The sequence below is a fragment of the Pelodiscus sinensis genome, chromosome 7 (assembly GCF_052426305.1).
Source record: "Pelodiscus sinensis isolate ZL-2025 chromosome 7, ASM5242630v1, whole genome shotgun sequence".
Lineage (NCBI taxonomy): Eukaryota > Metazoa > Chordata > Testudines > Trionychidae > Pelodiscus > Pelodiscus sinensis.
The window spans coordinates 31534368-31561093 of record NC_143058.1 but is presented as its reverse complement, the minus strand read 5'-3'; the positions used below and the strand labels follow the sequence as shown (position 1 = coordinate 31561093).

At 39.9% G+C, this 26726-nt stretch overlaps 1 protein-coding gene and 1 long non-coding RNA gene across 3 annotated transcripts in view; one reads left to right on the top strand and one right to left on the bottom strand.

Moving 5' to 3' along the window:
* Window positions 1-26726, bottom strand: part of KCNJ3 (potassium inwardly rectifying channel subfamily J member 3) — a 203619-nt gene that overhangs the window by 168752 nt on the left and 8141 nt on the right. The window contains exon 2 of the mRNA XM_025185924.3: window positions 12669-12885. Within this exon, the coding sequence (XP_025041709.2) occupies window positions 12669-12885 (217 nt within the window). The remainder of the gene's footprint in view (window positions 1-12668; window positions 12886-26726) is intronic.
* Window positions 7452-25512, top strand: LOC142830172 (uncharacterized). 2 transcript variants are annotated; one of them, XR_012905169.2, is made up of 4 exons: window positions 7452-7681; window positions 8145-8322; window positions 23556-23707; window positions 24832-25512. It is a non-coding gene; the product is annotated as an uncharacterized LOC142830172 (long non-coding RNA). The 2 variants fall into 2 exon arrangements; XR_012905170.2 differs by lacking the exons at window positions 23556-23707; window positions 24832-25512 and adding an exon at window positions 12694-12832.

The window sequence follows — 26726 nt, the reverse complement described above, 5'->3', positions numbered from 1 at the left end:
GTTGCAGAGCACTGATTTGAATTTTCTCCTGGGAATTCACAACTTAGGGTTATAGAAAGACATAAATAAGATCATCTAAATCTATTTCCCTGTGGATCTTCTGTTGTTTTATCTATTCTGGTTACCACTGTTAGAACAGAAAAGGTATACTGAAATGTACTGGACTCTGCAACAGTACAGAAGATACATACATTCACACTTAATACTTCCTATGCTCTTTTACCCTCCCCCTAATAATTGGAGTCTTGCCTTCCTTCCCAAAGGAGAAAATTTCTAATTTTTCTATCCCTCCTTATTTAAGTGGGCCAACTGTCACGCCTCTTCTCAAAAACTAGTCTACTCTAACCTTCTATTGTTTCTCTCGTCGCAATGCTGAGGGCATTATCTATTCAGGAAGTCTTCTAGTTTGCTAGTATTCTCTACTTTTTAGCTGTTCTCTTATGTGTGTTGATTAGAGTTATTACTCAATCTATGTTTAAGTAGGTAAAAATACCTCTCATAAGAAATATCCGGTCTTTTAAAAAACTATGGCTTTTAAGGGGAACTATACTGAGGAGTTGCTAGATCCTCCCTTAATTTATTTTCTATAGATTCTCTTTGCATTCCAAGGAAGATTATAAAGCCTTTCCCTGATGCCTCCTATCTGGTTCACACCTACACAAATAAAATCCCAAAATTTAAAAAAACTGAGTGAAGAGCACTGAAGAAATTCTTCATGGAAAATGACTGCAGGGAACGGGGGCGGGAGGGGGGGCAAGGGGGGACTGAAAAAGTAATCCCCAGTTATCTGGTCTTCTCCCCAAAACATGCTTCTGTTTAGAGAGTTAATAGCTTTGCTGAAATTTCACTTCTCAGAGACACAAAAAAAAGGGCAATTTGGAGTAAAACTTATTTCACTGTCAAATAGCCCATCAAAGCAAATGTTAAAATCTATGCAAGCTTAACCTTAGAACTGAAAAACCAAAAAGAGACATTATCAATTAGGGCCTCAATTATGCTAATTTAACATTAAGATAAAATGGTGTGTGATATGTGGTGTGGTGATATGTCCTCCCACTTCCAAATACTATTTTTATTTACTTTAACTTAACATTCCACTGCAACACACTTCTCTTGCAACTCTGAGTTTCCTACCAAAGATTATTTCCCAAGCAGAGTCTCATAGGGGTAGCCACGTTAGTCTGTAACTAGAAAAAACACTTTGAAAACAACAAATGTTGTTGTAGCACCCTAGAGACTAACAAAAAATATACAGGCAGGATCATGAGCTTCTGTGGGCACAACTCATTTCTTCAGATGAATGGAGGAAAGGGTCCAGAGGTATAAATAAATAGCAGAAAAAGAGAGGAGAAAGGGAGGGAAACCTGGTGACTGAGCTTTGTGACTTTTTCCTCATCCGCAACTATTTTCAATTTGGGGACAATTTATATCTTCAGGTCAGTGGCATAGATTTGGGCACCCGCATGACCCCACAATGTACCAACATCTTTATGGGTGACCTCAAATGTTTCCTCAGCTCTCACCCCCTCATACAATGACATCTTCATCATATGGACCCTTGGGAAGGAGACCCTTGAAGAATTCTACCAGGATTTCAATAACTTCCAATCCACCATCAACATCAGCCTGTACCAGTCGACACAGGATATCTGCTTCCTTGACAGTACAGTACAATTAAATGATGGCCACATTTCCACCACCCTATCCCAGAAACCTAGCAACCATTATACTTACCTATATGCCTCTAGCTTCCATCCAAGACACATTATCTGATCAATTGCTTATAGCCAAGTCCTAAGAAACAACTGGATTTGCTCCAATACCACAAACACCTACACGATCTCTATCGGGAATTCTTAAAACTTAAATACCCACCCGGGGAAGTGAAAAAACAGACTGACAGACAAGTACCTAGGCATCAGCTTCTTCAAGATAGGTTCAACAAACAAAATAACAGAACACCACTAGTCATCACCTACAGTCCGCAGCTTAAACCGCTCTAGCGCATCACTGACAATCTACAGCTTATCCTGGAAAATGATCCCTCACTCTCATAGGCCTTAGGAGATGGGCCAATCTTCACTACAGACAATCTCCTAACCTGAAACAAATTATTTCCAGCAACCACACATCACGCCTCAAAGCATACTCTCCCAAGAAGCTATCCCTGCAATAAACTCTAGTGCCAACTCTGTCCATACATCTACACAAGTGACACCATCACAGATCTAATCACATAAGCCACCATATCAGAGGCTCATATAACTGCACATCCACTAATTTGATCTATGCCATCTAGTGCCAGCAATGCCCCTGTACCATGTATATTGGCCAAACTGTCTTTATGACAAAGGATTAATGGACACAAATCAGATATTCAAAATGTGAACACACACAAACCTGTTGAGGAACATTTTGACTTGCCCTGGCACTCATTAATGGATTTCAAAGTGGCTATCCTTTTACAAAGTAATTTCAGGAACCAACTAGAGAGTCTGCAGAACTGGCCCTCATATGCAAATTGGAAAAAGTTTTTCCCTCTCTCCCCTTCTCCCCTTTTTTTTCTGCTATTTATTTGTACCTCTGGAAGGGAGCCCTTGCTCCATTCATTTGAAGATGTCAGTTGTGCACACAAAAGCTCATGAAACTATCTATATTTTTTGTATTAGTCCCCAACATGCTACAGGTCCATTTGTTATTTTTTACGTTTTCTCACCAAGTAGAGTCATTCCCAATGATCTATTCATTCATTACATTACTAGTTCTGTTGCAATAGAAACTTTCAAAAGGCAATCAACTGTGATTACTGAATTTTGCATTTAAAACAGTTTTATTTCTAACTATGATTAAGGCTATGTATTAAAGGAAAATTTTCCATTTTAAAAAAAAATATTTTCAAATAAATTCAAGAATTAAAAAACAAATCTCAAAATATAAATTACAATGTTAAAAAAGAGTGCTACATTGTGTCTCACCGATACTTTTCTCAAGTTCCTTTTTTCTTTGTATAACTGAAATACTTTTTTTGTTTTTCCTTTTTTTTTAAACATATGAAATAAATCTCGTGCTAAATTTTTATATGATGCACTATCTGATGTATTAGTATCAATGTGATAATAGAGAATGCTGAAAACAGTTGAAATGAAGAGTCTTCAATTGTTCACTGGTATTCTTGACATTAAAAACAGCATAGTAGCTTTAGTAATTTATTCTCTCTCTCTCTCTCTCTCTCTCTCTCTCTCAACTAAGGGTTGGTTTCTTTTTTTACTTTATTCATTATAATTAGATTATTAAAATGGAATGGATTTAATTGTTAGAAGTCTTCCATGGGCCTAATCCTATAAACCACCCATTACATTTCTTTGCGCATTGAGACTACAGGATTGGGCCCTATGTTCGCAGTACCTTTCAAGAGTATAATATTGAGAATTTACCATAAAAAAGCAGAGATGGCATTTAGACAGATAAGTATTGACTTTCCATTTAAAGCTATAGAAAAAATAAATATCAAGCATGCCCTTTTCTGTCCGTTCTGCTACATTAACATTAATAAATACACTCTACTAAGAGCCATGAAGGATCAGTTTGCAAGCTCTTCACAACGGAAGAGGAAAACACAACTCCTCCATGTGGTATTTTTATTAGATATAAAGTAATCTCTTCTCCATGGTAATGACTGTCTGCAAGTCAATTTTATAAACAAAGGAAGCAGCTCCAGAAAACTGACTGTGTAACAGGGCTGCTTAATATTTTTAAGTTCAGCTGTATTATTTTATCTTATCATCTGTGCTGACAAGTACAATCAGTATGAAAATAAAAAGGAAGATGCAAAAGGAGATGCATACTACTCTAAATATAAATTCATTGAGGATGAAATTCACCCGTGCTGATCCTCTGCAGAGTGATGTTCATCCCTACTGAACTAAATACTGTGGATTTGATATTAGAGTTGAATTTTAAGTATTAAAAAAGTAGTTCCCTAGGCAAACAATGGTTTATTTAATGGCTACACAGAAGAGCCACCAGAATAATAAAATGGCATTATGTGACATGTGAACAGGTGCATAAAGTACATGGCTGCATAAAACTTAAATATGATTTTTGGAAATTCCACCTTAGGAAAAAGGAAACAACCATATGCCAGGATAAATGTGGAAATAAATTCAACACATTGAAATTATAGCATTGGAATGTGCAGTAATTTGGACACTAAAATTAAATTTAAAATCAAATTTACTAAAATAAGTTACAATATTTCAACAAATGGTTTTGCCAATACAACAAAGAGATAATGAATGACATCTATTAATCCACCAGCTATGTGGCAGGATTTAGTTTGGACAGAGATGGATGCAAGAGTTTGGACTCTATGATTATGACTAGGGATGTGAATGTTTAACAGGTTAACCTGTAAGCACCACCCTTATCGGTCCCCTACCCCCTGTTTAATCAGTTAACTGGTTAAACACAAAGTTTAACTGGTAAACTAATTAAACAAGATTGTACATCCCTAGTTAAGACCATGCCCTGTTTTCTTCCTGCAATTCCACAGACTAACATGCATGGGAATCAAGTACTGTAGAAAACCTGCTATCTGGAAGTGAGATTTTTTTCCCTAAGTGGCTGACACTCACTCCTCAATTAAAATTCAGCTTAAAAAAAACCTACACACTATCCCGATTCTTTGCTTGCAACTCCTTCAGAAAAATCCTTGCTCACTTTTAAAGTAGTTACTGTCTAGGAATGCTTCCTACAATGTTGGGAACTTAAAAGAGGGAAGTAATGTTGATCAGAAGAGCAAACACAGAGAGTTCAAATGATAGGGAATAGGATTTTACTCCCTTGCATATCCTCAACCATGCAAAACACTGTGGTGATTAACAAGCAATAAAAAGCAGTTGCTTCTTCATGTATGTTTTGAGGTATGGGGCATATTCCTGATTCTACTGCACTCAATATGACATTTTGCTACTGAATTTAATGGGATCAGGACTATTGTGAATATCATCAAATCTTTGTTTCTCATACGTTCATTTGACATGGCAAAAATGTTCAATCCTTCATTATATTTAAAATGAAAGATTAAAACTAGTAACCTTCACCTCATACATATAATCACTGAAGACTAGCAATAGAATGACTAATATCAAAAATAAAGGCTTGAACATTACACTGAATGCAGGCTTGCCAAATTTCATTCCAATGCTAACCAATTAAAATTAGTGATCTATCATAAAAGTATATTTTTTAAAATTAGGCTGTTTTCATTTTAACAAGAAAACTTGGTATAATGCGTACTTTCCACCTTTCTTTACTGGATAATCAATAAACTCCAACCAACCAAAGACTTTTGTGAAAGCACAGATAAAAGTCTTAAGCATGAAAAGCTACTCTTAAAAAACTTGATGCACCAGATCTTGGAAGCCATTAAGTTTCACTTTCAATGAAGTATATTTGTTGAGCGGACACATTGTAACAGTCAGACTGTATTTGGTTTCAAACAGCAAAAGCTTAAGAAGCAGCACACATTTTATGACAAAAATAGGTAATTAGTAAAAGTAAAAAATAGCTAAATCTGAGCCACAGCCTAAATAAAACCAAATAACCTTTCAATTGAAACACTTATGAAAAAGAGCAAGAGAGCACACGTCAGTTCAAATTTTGCCTTTGATTACAAAACCTCCTGAAATCCATCTGAACTTCATCAATACAGGTTGCAATTTTCCCCATCTAAAGCACTCACAAGCATTGAGGGTGTTCTGTGCTATATGTACAAACTTACAAGGATTAACTAAAACAGGTCACATGAGGCATATCACAAGCTATTTTCCAAATATTAGTCCTATCTATAGTGACCCACAAACTCATTCAAACACAAAACTTTTCAAACTAAATGGCCTGACATTTGTGGGGAAACCCCCCCCCCCCCCCCCCGAAAAGTAGTTTTACGTTGCATATAATAGAAAGTGAAATTCTAGTTCTTGACAACTGCAACTATTTCAGCAGTTTGTTTAATATTCCAGTGGCCTGATGCTCTTTTCACTATGTTTATTCATAAAAAGCCAGCATATTTTAAATCTTTCATTGCATACTTCTGTGTCATTTAAGCAGTACGCTGGAGGCAACTAACACTATTTTATTAATGACTGCAAATAGCCTAACAATATAAAACACTGGAAGCCCTTACCATAAAAAATCCTGCAGGGAGGGCTGCAAAATATATAAAATCCAGCACTTCTACTCTGAAAGACCTGTTGGCACTTAGAAGCAATTTCTAGCCACAGTTGCCAATATTTACAATAATGTATACGTTTAAAAGCCAGTAAGGTGCCCAATATGTATTTTTACCACATCAGTGAAAAACCAAAGTTTTATACTGTATTTCTTCCACAAATATATATAAAATTTATCTATTTACCATAATATTTGCTACTAAAAATGAGACTGAGTATGAACTAATACAGTATTTCAAAGGGTCCTCTGTAGTGTGGTACTCCTACCACTTTAACCTAATGTGCATGACCTAAATGTTCAGTCCTGTCAAAACTGTAAAATTTAATTCCTTAGGAAACAACTTTTTTCTTTTTCTCGCATTCCTGAGGTAATAGCTCAGTCTGTATGAAATTATTCAGATTTTTCCTAAATAATAAAGGTACATATTTTTAGGTAGAATAATACAAAAGCTAGGATAGCTGAAAGCGATCCTTGATACAGAGCTACAATCCACAGTTCAGGTTTGATAGTCAAGGATCACATAAGGTTAGGGTTGCCAGGTGTCCGGTTTTGAACCAGGCATTCAAATATTTGAGCTTTCTGTTCGGGAAACAAATTGAGAAAATATAAATGAGAAAATATAAATATCCGGTATTTTCTAAATAAGATGCAATGTAGATTGTAATGTAATGTCAAATGTGTCCAGTATTTTTGTTGAAACCATCTGGCAACCCTATGTAAAGTAATGTACTCTCAAGAGAACACAGAAATCCATAGGAAAGTGTGAAGGAAGCCAAAGGGTGAAGAAGTCATGTAAAGGCCAATTAATTCCCCTCCCACCCCCCACTCCGCGCTCCAATAAAGGATGCATTTGTTAACCTATGGAATTATTTCTAACATTACAAATCCTCTGGCAATGACAAGAATATTTCTCAATATTATGATTCAGTAAATGTGCACGTAACACTCCTGGATGTAGTCTTTTTTCTATCAGAGATACTGGTGTCATTTAATGACATATTTACAATTATAGCTGTAATCCTAAAGGATGTGCATCATTAGGTTACCTGTACAACCCGCTAATATGCAGGTCAAGAAATATGGGGACTTTAAATTGAAGGAAGGTTCTAGAAGTTTGAGAGGCATTCCAGTGGACTCATGTTTTGAGAACCTGCATGTCACAAAGATAATTTCATGGAAGGAAGAGTGATGTCACTTTGCTGCAGGTAATTATATTAGGCTGAGATTTAAGGACCAGTTCATCCACGAGTGTTGTCTGCCAGAAGGCCACTACTTGCCTGAAGGCACTGCTCCTACATAGCATGAGGAAGGAAGTAATTAGCATAAAACCACAGATTATATAATGTTGGCAATATAAGCTGCCCAAAACCCACAGCAAAAAAATCTGGGCTGAGTCCCTTGAAGAAAAATGGCAGGCTCTTACTTCATAGTCTCCATCCACCTTCAGGTATATCCTATTGCATTACTAATGGTATTATAGCTACTAATGCTGCTGGCAGTAGAGCTGTTGCCTTTCTGTTGTTACATTACATTCAGCAAAATTTAGCATATTTGTGTATTAATGGAAATGTCAATATCAACCTTTACCGAAGTGTCTCTTCCTATTTCTACCATGAGATCATTACCGATAAGGCAGGCAGTGACACAGGAAACTGCTATTTTCCTTTAGAGCCCTACTTCCACTTTGGGGCTCCAGGTGATACAGGTACACCTACAAGCTGGTTGAGTACTATGAACACTGATGTGGCCTCTACACACGTGCATGTTAAAACTGGATGACATTTTGTTGCAACTGTTAGCCTGTTACAGAATATAAGTTACTATGAGAATATTTGTAATATACAGTGATGATATATTGTACAGTTTCTGGTTCCAAAGGGTGACTGACATGAAGATTTTAATCCTTCTAGGTGAGGACTCTGGTTCCTCTCTTCTGTATGGACTGACCCTGATAGTTGCTATACAGCTGCAATCCCCTTTGCTAAGCAACTCCCAGGATCATCAGGAGGGTTGAACTGAACAGCTAAGGGAAGCATTTAAGCAACTGCTAAAAATAACAAAGGAGCATACAGAAACCTGGATATAGTGGTAAGTTATGCCTCAGAGCTGAAATCTTGCCCTGTTGAAGTCAATGGAAATTTTGTCATTGACTTCAATGAGGCCAGGTGTTCTAGTGCTTGTTTGAGCTGTAGATTAGCAGATCACTTCCAATATAGAGAGGAGTACATTGTAGGGTTGAAATGGGGAGGAGGGGGAAGGAGTTGGTTTGGTTTTGGCCACTTGTTTCTCTACTGAACTTTACAATGAAAAGGAAAGAGTCATTTTTATATACAGGCAGTCCCCGGGTTACATGGATCCGACTTACATCGGATCCCTACTTACAAACGGGGTGAGGCAACCCCGCACTAGCTGCTTCCCCCCAGCAGACCAGGGAGACGCGAAGCTAGGGTCCCCCCCCTCCCCCAGCAGACCAGGGAGTCGTGGAGCGGCTTTTCTCAGCAGACACCTCAGCTTGAGAATAAAGGCCTGAGGGAAGTGAGGTGTGGGAGAATAAAACTGAGCTCTGGAGAAATGTTTGGCTAGAGTTTCCCCTACAGTATGTACCAGTTCCGACTTACATACAAATTCAACTTAAGAACAAACCTACAGTCCCTATCTTGTACGTAACCCGGGGACTGCCTGTAATCCTTACCTGGGTCTTCAAAGAGATATCCCAACCTCTCATCACAAGTGGATGGGTACTTAAGAACCATAGTCAACATCATTTACATCACATTAGCCAGACATTGCTGGAATGATGGAGATAGTCTTCAATTTAAGATACTTATTATGGTAAACATGTATCAAGCTATACCTGCTATCCAAATTTAGAAGAAAAATTACTGCTTCAGACCATATCTGCTGGAAAGCCTCACGAAAGCACACATTATTAGCTTTCTCTGTCTGTTCGGTCTACTTTTGTCCAAACCCATTGTGTTTCCAGTTTCCATAGAACTGCTCTGATACATTTTTCTCTTGTGGAAATAGTTACTCTACCAAAGGAGCAGGGATACTATAGTTTCCCACATCTTTGTAAGGGTTCAACTGTGACCATTAGATGATACTGCAGAAGTGATATCTATATGAATGCAAATCATAGCAACATAATTATTATATTTTCAAAAGAGGATAATGTCCCTTAAAGCTTTGCTCTTAAATGCCATCCCCAAATCAAAGCAGAGTTCCCCATCAGCTCAATTTACCATAAGAAGGTGATAGGGTGTGCTGCCAAGACTAATCCCCTTATTGAAAGTATTACATCAGTAACTTCTTTGGAATGAGGCACAGCTCACACTGGTGAAAAAAGATACAAGAAGTTCAGCTAAACTTTTAATGAACACATCATTAAAAAGGCTAATAAATGGATCCAATAAGAGGTTAGAATGTAGTATTTAAAGCTATGTGTTCTGGGGCATAAGAAATGGTGTGAAGAAGTCTCCAAAATGTAAAAGAGGCTGGTGATTCCTCCACAGATACAGAGGGTGACAACCTCTCTGCAGCATCATCAGTCCAAAAACCTATGCAAACTAATACTGGACTGGTTACTGTTACCTTACACTGAGAGCACCCTCCACTGTAAGAACTGACCTATTTCCTAAAGAGAGATGCAGGAACAATCACAAGACAGGTGAGACTAGGAACTAGTGCTTAGGAAAGGATGTTCAGGTATCCTGAGATCCATAGGATTCCCAGAGATTTGGAATGGTGACCCTTCTCCAAGCCTTGTGTGTAGGGAAATCCTGCCTCCCATCCCAAAAAACTCAGAAAACAGTCTGAGTGGGAACTCTCACTTTTTCACAGGGAGATGACAATCTCTAAGGCCTCTAAGGTCTCTAAAGCTATGTCTACATTGCGCATTCTTGCGCAAGAAGATATGCAAATGAGGTGTGGCTATGAATATCGTTGCATCTCATTTGCATACCTAATGAGCTGCCATTTTTGCTCAAGAGCCGTTCTGCTTATTTTCAGTAAGAACTGCTCTTGCACAAGAGGGGTTTTTTGCGCAAGAAAGAGCAGTGTAGACATAAAAATGCAAAATAGCAGCTCATTAGGTATGCAAATGAGACATGGTGATAGTCATCGCCACACCTCATTTGCATATATTCTTGTGCAAGAATGCGCAATGTAGACATAGCCTAAGAGAAGGCAGAAAAGATCAGAACTGGTATATCTAAAAAAAAAAAAAAGTGACAGGGCAGTTGATAAATATTAAACAAGTCTTCATTTTAAATTGTAGTATATTTTGGGATGGGATAGCAGGAAGGAAAGGAAGGAAAAAACTAGAGAAGAATACTTTAAAAATATAAAAGAAAGAAACTTTCCAATTTTCATTTAATCTAGTGGAAAAACAGTTTTTTGTTCAATCCAGGAACATGTGATAAATCCTTATAAGTAATACATTCGGCACCAAAAACTAGACTGCATTTTTATTTCAGTTTTTTAATATCACTTGTATTTTTCTTTTCTCTAGCCCATATTCACAGTAAAATCACTCCACAGTGCAAATGCCAAATGTATGTTGTATGAAATCAGCTCCCTCTTTTATTTTTTCCTTCTTTAGTTCTTTTATAGTACCATCCTTTTCCCACAGCCTGTTTTCCCTGCTGCATGCCACTGTTTCTTCTCCATTCTCAAATTCTAATAGTCTAATTCTGTTTCATCTCTCACCAGTTAAGTCAAGAATAGGGTTGCTTGCTCTCTGAGTTTCCCTCTTCTATCTTCTGTTCACGTTCTGTCTATTATACATTAAGCTCTTTCATTTTTTTCATGCTTTATCCATATATATTATTTTTCACTTCATTTATCCCATTTTGTCTATTTCTATAACTCTAGCTCCTGGTCCTGCAAATTCATGGGTTAGGGTTTACAGAACCTTATTTTTGATAACATGAAGACCATTTTAAGGCCAGAATATTTACAAAAAGTGAATAAAAAAGGGTGTGAAAGCACAAAATTTTTGTTTAAAAACTCCAGAGATTATTTATAGAATTATTTTCCCAGTATTACCAATCTCTAATAAATAACATATGCATAACAGTTCTGTTCATAAAAACGTTCTGAGTCTCAGTTCTGAAGATCTTAACACCAGCAAAACACTAATAACTACTAACAGCAGGAGTTTTAATAGAATAAGGACCAAAGAGCTAATTTTGTTCTCACTGACTTCAGTAGAAGCTGAACTGAATTTATTTAAGGACTGTGAGCTTAGGGCCTCTGGCTCCTATCCTGCCACAACCTCTGTGCACATAGACCAGTGAGGGCCATATGAGTGACCCTCCTCCATCTCAATGGACCGCAAGATTATTGTAACCAAGACAGTCTGCCAGGCTGCGATAGTTTTGCTAACTGTGATTGCATATCTAGAATTTGTGAGGTGTGCCAATCTTGTGTGCCCTCAGCATGTACCTCACTTCACATGCCCTTGCTTTACATGCGTGTCATGTTAGTAATACCAGCAAGAAAAAAAAACTACATGGACGAAAACCAACAGAATCTGGTAACCCTGTGCATGGGTAATGATAAACGTCTTGTGGGCCACTCACAGAACCCCAATGAGCTGTAGGTTGCCCATTCTTGCACACATGTTCATGGACTTATAGTATTATTCCATCCCCCCCACAAATGATGTTTTTCTGCAACCAAAGGAATATTCAAATTTCATTACTCCTGATAATGATCAGAATTAGAACTGTATGTTTCAATTAAAAATACAGTTAGTGTCAAATTCTTCATAAAATATACTCCCTTATTTATGTATATTTCTCCTTTAGAAAGACTCTAATTCCAAAGGTTTCTCTTTATTTTAAACATTCCCCCGTTACATTTGAGTAGTACAGAAATATTTAAAAACAAAAATATTAACTGAAAAAACAGAATATAAAATATTTTCCTAAATGTATTATCTCTACATATTGTTCTACTGAGATCATGCTTATTAGTACACACAAGACTGTTGGTGATTCTATTAATTAGTAATTCCAATGCAATCATGAATGTACCTTGCAGCAAACATAAAATACACTATTCTTCAGTAAACACTGCAATGAGAGTAGACCTGCATGCATCTTTCATTTATGTTCTACATTGCAAAAGGCCCAGGATAGGTACTCTGAGTTGCTCGATCAATTTCTACGTTTACTGGTATTTTATTAGCTAACCAACCGTGGACATGCAGATGGGTGCCATATTTATAAAACAAATTTTAATTTACAAAACAATGGATAAAATAATATGTAGCTCATATGAAAAGAAGCATACAGAAACCTTGTAGTCCTTAATGACATTCTACTACAATAGATTTTTACAGAGGCTCTTATTCTATTTCAGTTTTGGAAAAAGCAACACAATTATGAACTGTATACAAACATATGTTTTGCTGGGATTTTTTTACTCACCAGTTGTTTCCACAATGCCCTCTAGGATGACGACAATCTCAAACTGTTCAGTTTGCATGCTTTGCTGAGAGAGGTCATAGAAGGGGCTTTTGGCATCAATCACATGGCAGATTGTAAGTGGGGAAACAAGAAAAAGTTGATCTGCCCCTGTGCTAAAACCTACATCCAGTTCAAGTTGATCGAGAGGGAGGAACTCGCCCTCAGGTGTCTGCCGAGACTAGACAAGCATGGAGAAAAAAAGAGAAGAAATCACCGCTAGTACAGCAATTTTCGAGACAGCCTGACAGCAATTCACATCATTGCCAACACTTTGCACTATCAATCATCTGAGACAAAATCCAAACAAATCATTATGCAGCTATGTTATAGAAAAACAGGCAGAAACCCAATGTTGTTCATACAGAACATGTATGAATTATTTATGATATACATCTTACTATAATTACAGCTCACTAGCTCATGAGCTTTGGAAAAATGCCTGGCCCCAAAATGTCTGTTAACACAAATTACAGAAGTGGGTGTACATCAGTAGTGGTTTTGCCACCAGGACACCTGGGGCATTGCCATGATGAAAAGTTAGGACATAAAATCAAAGTAAAATAAATGTGCCTTTAAGCCAATTGTACAGCTCATTCCCAGCCTGAAATTTACAGTACAGCTCAATCAAACAAAGTAACCAAAGGGGCAGCTCCTCCCACAGCCCAGAATAAATGTGCATTTGACAAGGAACTCCTAAGGAAAAACAGCAAGAGTTCACTGAAAAGACACAAAAATAGCTTAGAGACATTTTTAAAAGTGCCCTTAATTAGTGATAGAAATGTAGCCGTGTTAGTCTGGGGTAGCTGAAGCAAAATACAGGACTATGTAGCACTTTAAAGACTAACAAGATGGTTTATTAGATGATGAGCTTTCATGGGCCAGACCCACTTCCTCAGGCCCTGCTAGTATCGAGCAAGTGGTTGCAATCAAATCCATAGAATACTATTCGCATGGAAGGTACCACTCCATAAGAGTCAGGGGGGCAGATCCAGCTCATTAATGGGTGCAGCCGGAGAGTGTAACATTGCCCCTCCTACCTGTTTAACCTATTGCCACTGGTGTATATATGTTAACATTTCATATATAAATATCATTGTATGATGTATCTTTGTATATAAAAATCATTGCAGGCCAATGAATCAAGCAGACCAATGAATGACATAGGCCTTTTATTATAAACAATTATTATATAAATCAATAGCATTCAAATCTGTTAATGGGGCTACTCAAATTTAGGGAGGTGCATGGAATCTAATTATCAGTGACTAATGACAATATAAACGTGAGTAGAAAACATATTTTAAAGTATTCCCTTAACTTTTTCTACTCTATAATAACTATATAATGTGTGCATAACTGCACAATCACAGAGTAGAAAGTAGTGTTTACTGCTGTAGTTAATGGTTGTCAACTGCTTTTGTATAATCTGTATTTGAGGAACCTCATAACAAATCTGTAAAAATAGTCTTAGAGCTGTATTTTGAAGTTGAAGGCTTCAGTTCAAGCAAATATTGTTTTAAAAAATCTGCATATTTAAATTAAACATTGCAGGTCATTATTATTCCAGCACCTGAACTAGCATCGGTATAATCTCAAATGCACTAGCGATGCCTGCCACCAAATCACCACACCCACACTGCCCTTTGCAACACAGTCACAGAGCCCAATTCATGCAAGGAGCATGCAGTCTTCTACTTGCCAGTCATGCAGCTTAACCATAGCAGTTCTACAGCGCTGGGAACTTCTGTGCCCCTTAATAAGCTGGGTAAATTTCACCATATATTATAATTACACTGGCAATTATACGCTGTAAATAAAGCCTGTGAAGTTTATTATTCTATGTATAGATTCTCAGGGCACTTCTGCATTGCTCAGAAGTTCAAACCACAGTGGCCTAAATAGCAGTGTACACCAAAGACTCCCTCATGATGACGTAGGTGTGAATGAAAAGGCTCCTGTTTGAAAATGATTACACTGGGGATGTAAGAGAATAGTTGATTAGTCGACTTAAGCTTATATTAGTCGACTTAAGCCTAAATCAGAGGCAGCAAAGGGGGTGGAGCAGAAGTCACTGCTGGGAGGGAAGATGTCTTAAAAGCCAGTTCCCAGCACTGTCTCCACTCCCTGCCCCCGCTAAGGCAGCACGGGGGAGTAAGGGGAACAGGGAAGGCTACTCCAGAAGCACCCCTGGCTACTGGAACACCCAGCAGGAAGTTGGGACCCCCCGCAGACAGGAGCTGCTGCCTGCGAAGCAGCCCCTGGCCACAGCACCTGGACACAGACAGGAGCTGTTTCATGGGCAGCAATCTCTGTCTGCCTAGGGTCCCAGCTTCCTGCTGGGACCATTCACGGATAGGCTGTTGTTGCAAAACAGCCCATCTGCAGCCAGGAACCATGGACAGGAGCTGCTACTGGCTGGGCAGGTAGCCCTGCTCAGTCCCGGCTTGCACCAGGACCAAACCCCGTTGCAGCTCTGCAATTCAAAAGGCAGTAGGAGCTGTGCATTTTTAATTGCAGAGCCACTAAATTTAGGAGCCAGGCAGGCAGGCAGCTCGGCTCAGTCCCTGCTTGCACTAAGTCAAGGACCAAACCCATGCAGTGGCTCTGAAATTTAAAATGTAGTGGGAGTTGGAGTCAGGTTCCTATTGCCTTTTAAATTGCAGAGCCACATCAGGGTTTTGTCCCAGCACGAGCCGGGACTGAACAGGGCTGCCTTCCCCTTTTGAGTAATTGAGTAGGCAATAAAAATTCTATCGACTTCTCAATTATTAAAACAACCTTGATTTTAACATCCCTAGATTACATTAATACAAACAAGGAACCTTTTACTTTGCCCCAGTAGCATCCACACAAGGGAGTGACAGTGAAGCATTTGGTTCCTATTGCTATTCACAGTAGTTCAAAATGCAAGTGAGTGCAGAAAAGCCCTTCAATTTTCCGATGCTTTGTTTTATATTTAAAATAGATCACAAGGCTATCAGAACCAGCTACAACTCCCTCATCTTAAAAACAGGTCATGTGTCTTCCTTCATGTTATTCTTTTGCATGATTCTGTTTGCTACTGAACAAGTGAAAACAGGATGCAAGCTTTCTAGGTTTAATGTCAAGTCATTAGGAAAGATATTTCGTAGGTCGCAGAATTGGAATATCAAAGACAATTCTGCAAATCAAGATGCAAACAGAATCTATTTTAAAACAGTTTGGAAAAATTCACTGTGATTAGTCAACTATTCTATAGACGTCAGAGGCGGGGCTGGTGAGTAGCCAGTGCAATCCAGCCCCACTCCCAGGGAGCCCCTTGCCACCGCCACTGATACCTCTCTATCAGAGGCAGCAGCGCGGGGTGCCTGCCAGGAGCCGATCCACAAGAGGAGTCAGTTTTAAAAATCAGCTCCCCTCATGGACTGGCTTCCTGCCACCCTGAGCTGCTGCCTCTGATTCAGAGGCAGCAGCGCAGGTGGCAGCAGTCACTGTCCACAGGGCATCCAAGTTCCCCATGGACAGAGGCTGCTGGAGAGAAGGGGATGCTGGCCAGGGAGAGAGGGGGTGGAGGAGGGCTGGCCACGGACAGAGGCTGCTTTGCAGCAGCCTCCACTACTTCCCTCCTCATGAGCTGCTGCCTCTGACAGAGGCCGCAGTGTGGAGGGGGCGCAGTTGGTACCATGGAGTGGGTGCTGGGGGGAGGGACCCAGCTTTTAAGCCCCAGCTGCAGCTTCTGCTTCACCCTCTTACTGCCTCGGTATCAAGGATGGGGAGGGAAAACGTGAGCAGGTCACTAGGCTTATCGGTTAGTCGACTACTCATTCACATCCCTAGTTATGAAATATAGTTTAATCCGATTTAATTGAAACTTTTGCTTTATAGGCTACATTTTGTGTCTATTATGCAAAGGATGCATATTTCAAAATTTAGGCGAGATGGTTAATTTAAAAAAACACATTTCAATCTGCAGCATTTTAAGAAAGGATTGCTACAATACCTAAGCTTACTGTAAATGAAAAGAAATCATCACTGTGTCCATTTGAGACCTGTTTACATACAGTTAAACTGTTTCACATGTATGACCAGGCCCTAGTTCTACAATGGACACACCAGTCCTCTTGTGCAAAGGCAAATGCAGGTTTGGAAGCTTTGCTTGCCAGTTTCTTTGTGAAAACTGTTCACTCTGCAACAGAGGACGGGTGGTGAAATGTTTTGGTATAAATAGGAAAATGTGATGGTAATAAAATGGTAGAGGAATTCAAGGGCAGGTATAGAACTAGAAACTACTTTAACTACATTGTTTTAACATTTAAATTGATTACATTTCAAGTTTAGGGTTCTCCTTTAAAGCTTGTCCTGGAAAACAATTTTCCCAGCTGATGAGCCCTTATGCATACATGTAGTTCTGCCTAAGTAAGAACTACATAGCTGAGAAAGTGAATACCCACTTAAAGTTTAAGACCCTACACCCTATTCTGCTCCAAGTCACCACCCAACCCTCTGCACCCCTTTTCTTCCCTTCTCTCATGTCACAACTCCCTCCCAGACACTGCACCCCCTCCTACACCTCTCCCGCACCCATACCCCCCCTTCTGGACCCTGTGCCCCAAATTATAATCCCCTCCTTCACCCAAACCCCCTCTCAGATTCCACACCCGCTCTTGCCTTTCAGTCTTCTATTCCAAGCTCCCTTTTACACCAGCCCAGACCCCATGCTCCCTCCACAGAAGTGTGGCCCTTGATCATTTACCAAAATCTTGGAGTTCTCCCCCTCCCCCGCATTAAAAATTATTGCCCAACCCTGGACTAGACGATCACAGTGGACCCTTCTGGATTTGTAATATATGAAGAAATCTTCCATTTTATTTCTAATTAGTTTTAATCTCATAGACAAACAGATTATAAAGTGTCACTTTATAATCTGGAGGGGGCATGGGGTCTAGACTGGTGTAGAAGGGAGCTTGGAACAGAAGACTGGAAGGTAAGAGCGGGTGTGGAGTGGGGGTTTGGGTAAAGGAGGGGGTTATAATTTGGGGCACATGGTGCAGAAGGGGGTATGGGTGCAGGAGAGGATTCTGGCCTGGGGGAGAGAAGTAGGAGGGGGTGCAGTGTCTGGGAAGGAGTTGAGACATGAGAAAAGGGAAGAAAAGTGGTGCAGAGGGTTTCAAGAACTAAATATAAGAATTTCATTTCTCTACTTCCATCAAGTGGCTCAGTCAATAAAATGAGTGAAATGCAATGATTTGTTAACATGGCCAGGATCTTGAGCTAAAATTACAACTTTATATAATTTTCTGATTACTAATTTATACATGATGTAGGAATTTTAATGGTTAATCAGTTAACCAGTTAGCCTCATCTTTAGTGGTGAGGCTTACCAGTTATGGTTAACTAGTAGGGGGCGGGAGCAGCCTCGCAGGGTCCAGCACAGGCAGGGGCACTCCAACTCAACCAGAGCAGAGCGGAAGACACAGGGCACCCCAATCTCGCTATGGCTGGCAGAGAAACTGCTCCAGATCCCCTTCTCCCCCCGGTTTAATCATTTAACCAGTTAAACATAACGTTTAACCGATTAACCAATTAAATGGGATTTTACATCCCTAACATGATGTATAGTAACAAAAGACATTTTGCAATTCTGTTACCATTTATCACCCTCCTTCTTTTCTTCCTATTGAGTCAATACACCTTCTTCCCTGCTGTTCTGCCATATTTCTCCCTTCTTCTCTCCCACCTCCTGCTGTTGCTCTGATTCCTTATATCCCTGCCTTAGTGCTCTGACTATGCTGGCTAGTGCAGATCACTGTAGTCTTTGCCAGTAACCACTTTTTCTTGACAACTTTACCTTCCAAAACAGAGAAGTTAGTTCCCTTTTATTTAGGGAAAATAAGTAAAAAAACTAGCACATCTGCCAATAAGAACTTTTGATACACGTGATCAAAAGGAAGTGTCTGTTTTAAGCCAATATTTTAATACTTTTTAAACTATTCATTATTGATGTAGGTCTGATGCTGCACGGAACTGTACTCACATAGAGAGTCTTATTTAAATTGAGATTATGCACATTTGTAAATTACATTCTTAAATGTTGGCAGGATCCATCTTCTATTATTTTCTCTAATTATTTCTTTTGTTGTTATAAATCAGAAGGCATTAGTGATTATACTAGGGCAGTGGTCTCCAACCTTTTTACACCCAAGATCACTTTTTAAGTCTCAGAACAGGCGAAGATCTACTGCCCCCCCCCTTCCTTGAAGCCCCGCCTACATTACATGAGGAAATCTAATGTAAATGCACTGCGCAGGTGCGCAGTTCAGAGAGGGCTCAAGAGCTACTCTTGGAGCCCCTGAGATCTACCGGTAGATCGCGATCTACTGGTTGGTGACCACGGTACTGGGGGACTGTAAATATTTAAAAATATAAAACTGTTTCTGCATATATTTATAGCATGTGTTTGTATTATATATATACATAGTCCCCGACTTACGATCGAGTTATGTACCAAATACGTGGTCGTAACTCAATGTGTTCGTAAGTCGGACCCCATTCATTTAAATGTGACTGCGCTGTTTGTAAGCGCAGAATGCGTTCGTAACTCAGGGACCAGCTTTAATGTGAGTTTGGTCGTAACGACAAACAGCCGTAAGTCTATGTGTTCATACCTCAGGGACCACCTGTATTGCATACATTCAACAGTGCAATCCAAGGACAGATGTATTACAGGCAGCATAGCAGTGAATTACAAAATCCAACCATTTATGGTAACAGAGGAAGTCATACTGGTTTCCCTGAGAGAAAGATCCAACTTTTAAGTAGCAGATGAATCTGCTCTGACACCTGTTTATTAAAAGCTTCTGTAACTGGAAGACTCTTCCATAAAGTCAGTGGAGCAGAGGGCAGAAACGGGAAGGAGAGAGAAAGCGGAAAATGAGGACTACTCTGTGAAATTTCAGGGTTAACCAAAGCAAGAGAGTACAAGAGCAAAAGCCATAGAACACTCCAGCACTCTGAAGCATCAGGTTTAATTTCAATGATAGTGTTATAATTCCATTTTGAGAGTGGAGCAACATAATAGTTTATTACAGCATTAGAACCCTTCAGGAAAATGTTCTATGAATTAACTACCTGTTATTTATTTGTATGGCCCTGTCTCAGGAGTTGGTCCTATACATTTTAAAGCTATACCAAAAATCCCAAAGCCAGTCTCTAAGAAACCATATTTCAGACTGACAGTGTAATCACAGGTTATATTTAATAGCACTGATATTTTAGCTGTGAAATATGGGGGTGGAGTAAGAAAAGTCTAAGGGCATGTCTACACTAGGAAATTAATTTGAAATAACTACATTCAAAATAACTCCCAAAATAACAAAACTGAAATAGAATCATAGAATCCTAGGGCTGGAAGAGACCTCAGGAGGTCACTGAGTCCAGCCTCCTGCCCAAAGCAGGACCAACTCCAACTAAATCATCCCAGATAGGGCTCTGTAGAGACTTAAAAATCTCTAGGGATGGAGAGTCCACCATCTCCCTAGATAACCCATTCCAGTGCTTCACCACCCTCCTAGTGAAACAGTTCTTCCTAATATCTAACCTAGACCTCCCCACTGTAACTTGAGACCATTGCTCCTTGTTCTGTATCTGTCACCACTGAGAACAGCCTCTCTCCATCTTCTCTGGAACTCCCTTCAGGAAACTGAAGGCTCCTATCAAATCCCCCTCTCACTCTTCTCTTCTGCAGACTAAATAAGCCCAAATTCCTCAGCCTCTCCCATAGGTCATGTGCTCCAGCCCTCTAACATTTTGGTTGTCCTTTGCTGAACCCTCTCCAATATGTCCACATCCGTTCTATAGTGGGGGGGGCCAGAATTGGATGCAATATTCCAGATGTGGCCTCACCAATGCCGAATAATGGGGAATAACTACTTCTCTAGATATGCTGGAAATGCTGGAAATTCCTAATATGCCATTAGCCCTCTTGGCTACAAGGGCACTCTGTTGACTCATATCCAGGTTCTCATCTACTGTAACCCCCAGGTCCTTTTCTACTGAATTGCTACTTAGCCAGTCTGTCCCCAGCCTGTAACAGTGCTTGGAATTCTTCCGCCCCAAGTGCAGGACTCTGCACTTCTCTTGTTCAACCTCAACAGATTTCTTTTCGACCAATCCTCCAATTTGTCGAGGTCACTCAGGACCCCAGTCCTACCCTCCAACGTATCTACCTCTCCCCCTAGCTTAGTGTCATCCACAAACTTGCTGAGGGTGCAAAACATCCCTTCATCCAGCTCATTAATAAAGATGTTGAACAAAACCAGCTCTAGAACCGATCCTTAGGGCACTCCACTTGAAACTGACCACCAGCCAGACATCGAGTCATTGATCACTTCTCTTTGAACCTGACAATCTAGCCCACTTTCCAGTCACCTTACAGTTCATTTATTCAATCAAGCCATACTTCCTTAACTTGCTGGCAAGAATATTGTGGGAGACCATATCAAAAGCTTTGCTAAACTCAAGGTATATTACACCCACCAACTTTCCCATGTCCACAAAGCCAGTTACCTCATATAGATTTCAAAATAACTAGCCAGTTATTTCAAAATAACAGGCTTCGCAGAAGCTAATCAGGTTGGTCAGGAATGACTTGACCTTGGTGAATCCATGTTGACTATTCCTGATCACTTTCCCCTCTTCCAAGTGCTTCAAAATAGATTATTTGAAGATCCCCCCCCCCTCGTGATTCTTCCGGTGAGGCTGACAGGTCTATAGTTCCATGGATTGTCTCGCTTCCCTTTTTTTAAAGACGGGCACTACATCTGTTTTTTTCAATCATCTGGAACCTCTCCTGATCTCAATGAGTTTTCAAAGATAATGGCCAAAGGCTCTGCAATTACATCCGCCAACTCCCTCAGTACCCTCTGATGCATTAAATCTGGACCCATGGATTTGTGTATGTTTCGCTTTCCTAAACAGTTCTTAACCTGTTCTTTCTCCACCAAGGGCTGCCCACCTCCTTCCCACAGTGCGTTTCCTAGTGCAGTAGTCTGGGAGCTGACTTTGTCTGTGAAAACAGAGGCAAAAAAACAATGAGTACTTCAGCTTTTCCCACATCATCTGTCACAAGGTTACCTCATTCATCCACTAAGGGCCCCAACACCCTCCCTGATCATCCTCTTATTGCTAACATGCCTGTAAAAACCTCTTGTTACCCTTCACATCCCTTGCTAGCTGCAATTCCAATTGCGCTTTTGTCTTCCTGATTATTCCCCTGCATTCTCAAGCAATATATTTATCCTCCTCTCTAGTCATCTGTCCAAATTTCCACTTCTTGTAAGCTTCCCTTTTGTGTTTAAGGTCACGAAGGATTTCACTGCTAAGCCAAGCTGATCACCTACCACATTTGCTTTTCTTACTGTGCATCAGAATGGGTTGTCCCTGTGCCTTCAATAAGGCTTCTTTAAAATACTGCCAGCTCTCCTGGACTCTTTCCCCTTCATGTTGGCATCCCACAGTATCCTGCCCATCAGTTCTCTGAGGGAGCCCTCAGAGCACGTCCCCACTATGGGGGAGCCTCAAAATTAGTCCAAGGCAGGCTATGTTAGTGTGGACGCACTACCTCAACTTAGAGCCCCAGAAAGCACTGGGAAGTAATTACTTCAAATTATTCCGGGGAGTTATTTCACAATAGCAGCAGCAGAGCATCCACATTAATGCTATTTTGAAATAAGTGTTATTCCTAAAGAAAGCAGGGGTACAGATTTCAAAATAACAGGGCTTGGTAGTGTGGATGATCGATGTATTATTTCGTAATAACTCCCTCGTGTAGACCAGAACTAAAATATTTTATTTCATTTTATTAAAACAATGAATTCAAATTCATCATAGATAGGAGTAACTGCATTGCCTCTGATATCACATCCTACCACAAAACAATGAGCTTTATGTCAATATATCAAATTAAACATCTGAAATACATCCAGATAAATAGTCTTTTCTGTGCTTCTCAAAAGAACAGTATTTTTGCCAAAAACATATAATTAGGCCATCAGACATTTTCAGAAGGGAGTTATTTGCTAGCAGTCATGCGGACACTTCAATAATACAAAAACACAATGCAACTGAAAAAGGTATTGTACCTAACTTAGTGATGCGGTCATGACATGATGCCATTTAAGACAACAGCTGACATGTTCAGGGCTACTCCACTCTGTTTTGTATGCACAATATTTAATGAGCTACTTTGAACATCTGAAAATAATTTGCACACAACCATAAGCTTCCGTTTAACAAGCAACACAACCTGCCTTAAGTACTGGTGGAGGGGGAGCATGGAGCTACACAAAACTCAAAAGTAATGGCTGAGGGATTAAATATTTATACAGGTGCAGGCTTCAGAAAGCTTGGGGATGTTAAGGTAGCTAAAATGGGTGCTGAAAGGAACAGGAAGGAGCTGGTTGCTGCATGGGAGCTGTTGGAGGTAAAGCTGGGCTTTTCCCCTCTCTTCTGTCCCTGCAGTCACTAATCCCTCCCAGCAGTCTCTCTCCCAGGATCCCAAAAAGCCAGGAAGAGAGAGGTATAGAGGCCTCTTGGCTGCTTGCTCTGCAGGTTGCACAGCAGCCTTTGGTAGCCAGCAGCAGCAATTGCTGCAACCCGGATGGACACAGATCAGCGTGGGGCTACAGCACTACCGGGCAGCTGAAGGAGAGTGCAGTATTGCTACTGCTCTCCATGGTACTGTAACTCGGGCAATTCAGGAGTGTTCACTTACCCATATCTGTCTCAAGAAAACATAATGAAAGGCTGATAAATTATTATTATTTTTCATAAATATTCAAAATGGCCAACATCTCCTTTTACTGCCAATAGGGCTGAAGCCAGCAAGATGGCCATCATTTCCCTACAGTCCAGCTGCATGTGGAAGTGAGGCCGTCCTTAATAAGGGTACTGGAGCGGGGAGGAGCTGCAGAGGGAAGTGGAGAGAAGAGGAACCTTAGGAGGGGTCATAAAACAGTGATGAGGTAAGTGATAGAGATATCAGATGGTTGCTCCCCCTGCCTGGTGGTAGTGATAGGAAATGGGAGTCCTCCCAAAGTCCAGGGGAAGGCATTGTTGCTTAGGATCCAGGCAGAGTACTCCTGGAGGGGAGAGCTGGAAAATTGGTGCTAATGTGTTCAGGGAAGATAATCACCCCGCCGCATCAAGGCAGGAGGGATTCAGGACATTAATGGGAAATATATGGAAGCTGCCACAGCTTAGGGGTAGGAATGTTAAATTTGGATAAACTGGCTAGTCGAACAGTCAATGCAATTTGCATCGACTATTCAATTAGTCAATAGAGTGCCTCCACCTTTGAAGTATAGTAACAGCCCCCGAGCTGTTGCTATACTTCAAAGGAGAAAGCGCTGCAGGGTGCACAGAGCCAGTGGGGGACTCAAGCAGTCCCCTTTAGTCCCCATGCTCCCCATGGCATTTCAGAGCTGCAGCGCTGCATGGAGCCCAGTGGGGCAATCTGCAGCATTTCAAAGCAGCAGCACTGCGTGGAACCCAGGGTTTTGCGCTTGGGCTCCACACGGTGCTGCCATTTTGAACCACTTTCTGATTGAGACAGCAAGGGGGTGGGGAAGCAACTAGTTGAGCAATGTGTCAACTATCCAATAAGCATTTGCTTATCAGACAATTGACTCAGTTCACAACCCTACTTAGGGATGAGGAGATGTTAAGTGGAATCTCCTTGTGAGCTGCCAGGAAGAGGCATACATTTTTGTGTGCATTTTGTGTGCACTAATAGGGACATTAAGCACTGGTTAATTTACTAACTGAATAGTTGATGGAATTTCCATTGACTGCTCGATTAGTCAATGAGGGGGGCACCGAGCTCTTATTACATTTACAGTGCAGAGCCATAGTGAGGTTAGCTCCCAAAGGTGCCTCTGGCTCTGCCTCCCTGCACCGCACTCCTGCTTCTCCCCCTTGCTGCCTCTGATACAGAGGCAACAGGAGGTTGCGGTGGGGGGGGGGGGGGAGTGACTAGTTGAGTAGTCACTTAACTAGTCGCTTACATCCCTAGTTTCTAAAAAACTCATGACATGCTGGGTAATCTCTAAGATTTTGAGTTCTGATTGATGATTTTTTATCTCAACAGGATTCAACTCATGATTTTTAATATATTGAGGTTGACCATACTGACACTATCATGATACTTCAAAGCCTTGGAAAACTCTGGATGTTTGATTGCATTATATGTACATCACAAATAAGAAGCACTAACAACATCAATGCCTGAATAGAGGCAGGAGTATTCCAGTTGTGTTAGAAGTGGAGAGCAATTAGCTGCAGCCTTTCAATACATAGAATGCTCCCTACTCCCACAGTCAACCAGCTCAGCAGGCTCGTACATGAAGGAGTAATAGCCACAGCTCCATCCACTCCCTACATCTTCTCGGCACACTTGTAGTAAATGGATTAATACCTGGTCAATCATGATTTCTAAAAAACAAACTTGACATTTTAAAATTTTAAATAGCATTTTTTGTTTACTTTGATTATATTTATAGATTTTTTATTTGCATGTTTCTAGTTCTTTATCTTCTTACCACTTTAGAACCTTAAATACTATTGCAGATGTTTTATAGCTGTTTCTTTAGTTTTCAAACTGCTTATAATATATTAATAGTAAGAGTTAGGAGGATTTCAGATTTACGTGGAGATTATTTAACCTGTAAATTTCATACTTAAAATCTTCATCTATGCTGAAAATAAAAATCCATGGTCTTTATTATGAGGAAAACCAATTCAGATACAAAACCAATAAATACACAGCTCATGTAAGTCAAGAAGGCTGAAATACTTAGATCAGGCTTTATTTCTCTGGAAAGATTTACAATTTGAAGTCAATGAGACTTGTGCTCCCAAGTTACAATTAGATGCTTTAGAAAATCCTACCTCAGGTCACTAAATACAGGTATAGAATCCTAATTTTAGGCTATCTTTTGAAAATTTTGGCCTATGTATATAAAATAGATCAATGACTTTTCAAATGTATTGAAAGTCTAAGTAACTCTTCAATAGCTTCTGTTAAAATAGCTTCAGCATTGTTTTGATGTGAAAATATTTTATACTACAGAGAGTGCTTTTAATAAATAACATTTTAAAGACTACTGCTTCAAATGTTTTTGCACATGCTTAAACTTTAAGCATACAATAGTAGTTTCACTGAAGTCAACTGGAGTGTTCATAGAAATAAAGTTACCTATCTGGTTTACATATTTCCAGGATCAGAGCCTGAATTTGCCTTTTTAAAACCCAATATTTATAATCTAGTCCAATATAAATTTAAATATAACATTGCAAAAATATTTTCAAATTTGACTTAAAGTTTTTACTATTAATAATGCCTTCTGTAATAGTGCCTCAGAAAGAACCAGGAAGGAAGCCCCATTGGGCTAGATACTGTACAGAGTAACAGACAAGCCTCATTCCAAAGAGCATACAGTGTAAACAGGTAAGACAGGCACAGAGTGAATGAAAGGGTATAACACAAAAATAAAGTAAAAAATGTGACGGTAACATGCACATTAATTCCACAATTTGGGAGAAGGAGGTTGGGCTTAGTTAAGAAGAAGAAGAAACTAAACTGAAAGAACAGCGAAGAGAGAGGAAATATTCAAAAGAGGAAATATTCAAAAGAAGGAGAGGGACAGGGCAGGGTGGGTAGAAGTTGAAGTGAAGCAATTGTGAGGGAGGAGAAATGAAAGAGTTAGAGCAAACTGTGAATCAGCACATGGCAGGGAAAATCTAGTCAAAAACTGTGGAATGTTCTTTGGATGTCCAAAATGTGTTATGAAATCACTCCACTCTGCGGGTGATGTGCATCACTGTACTCCCTCTGGTACCCTAAACTAGGGTCAGAATACCTCTAAAGTTACACTACAGAAGAGGAAAATCTTTACTCCTCCGCATCTCATAATCTAGCTTTTGATGAATTATCTGTCATATGTATCAAAAAATTCTCAAACAGAGGAGAGTCACGAGAAATAG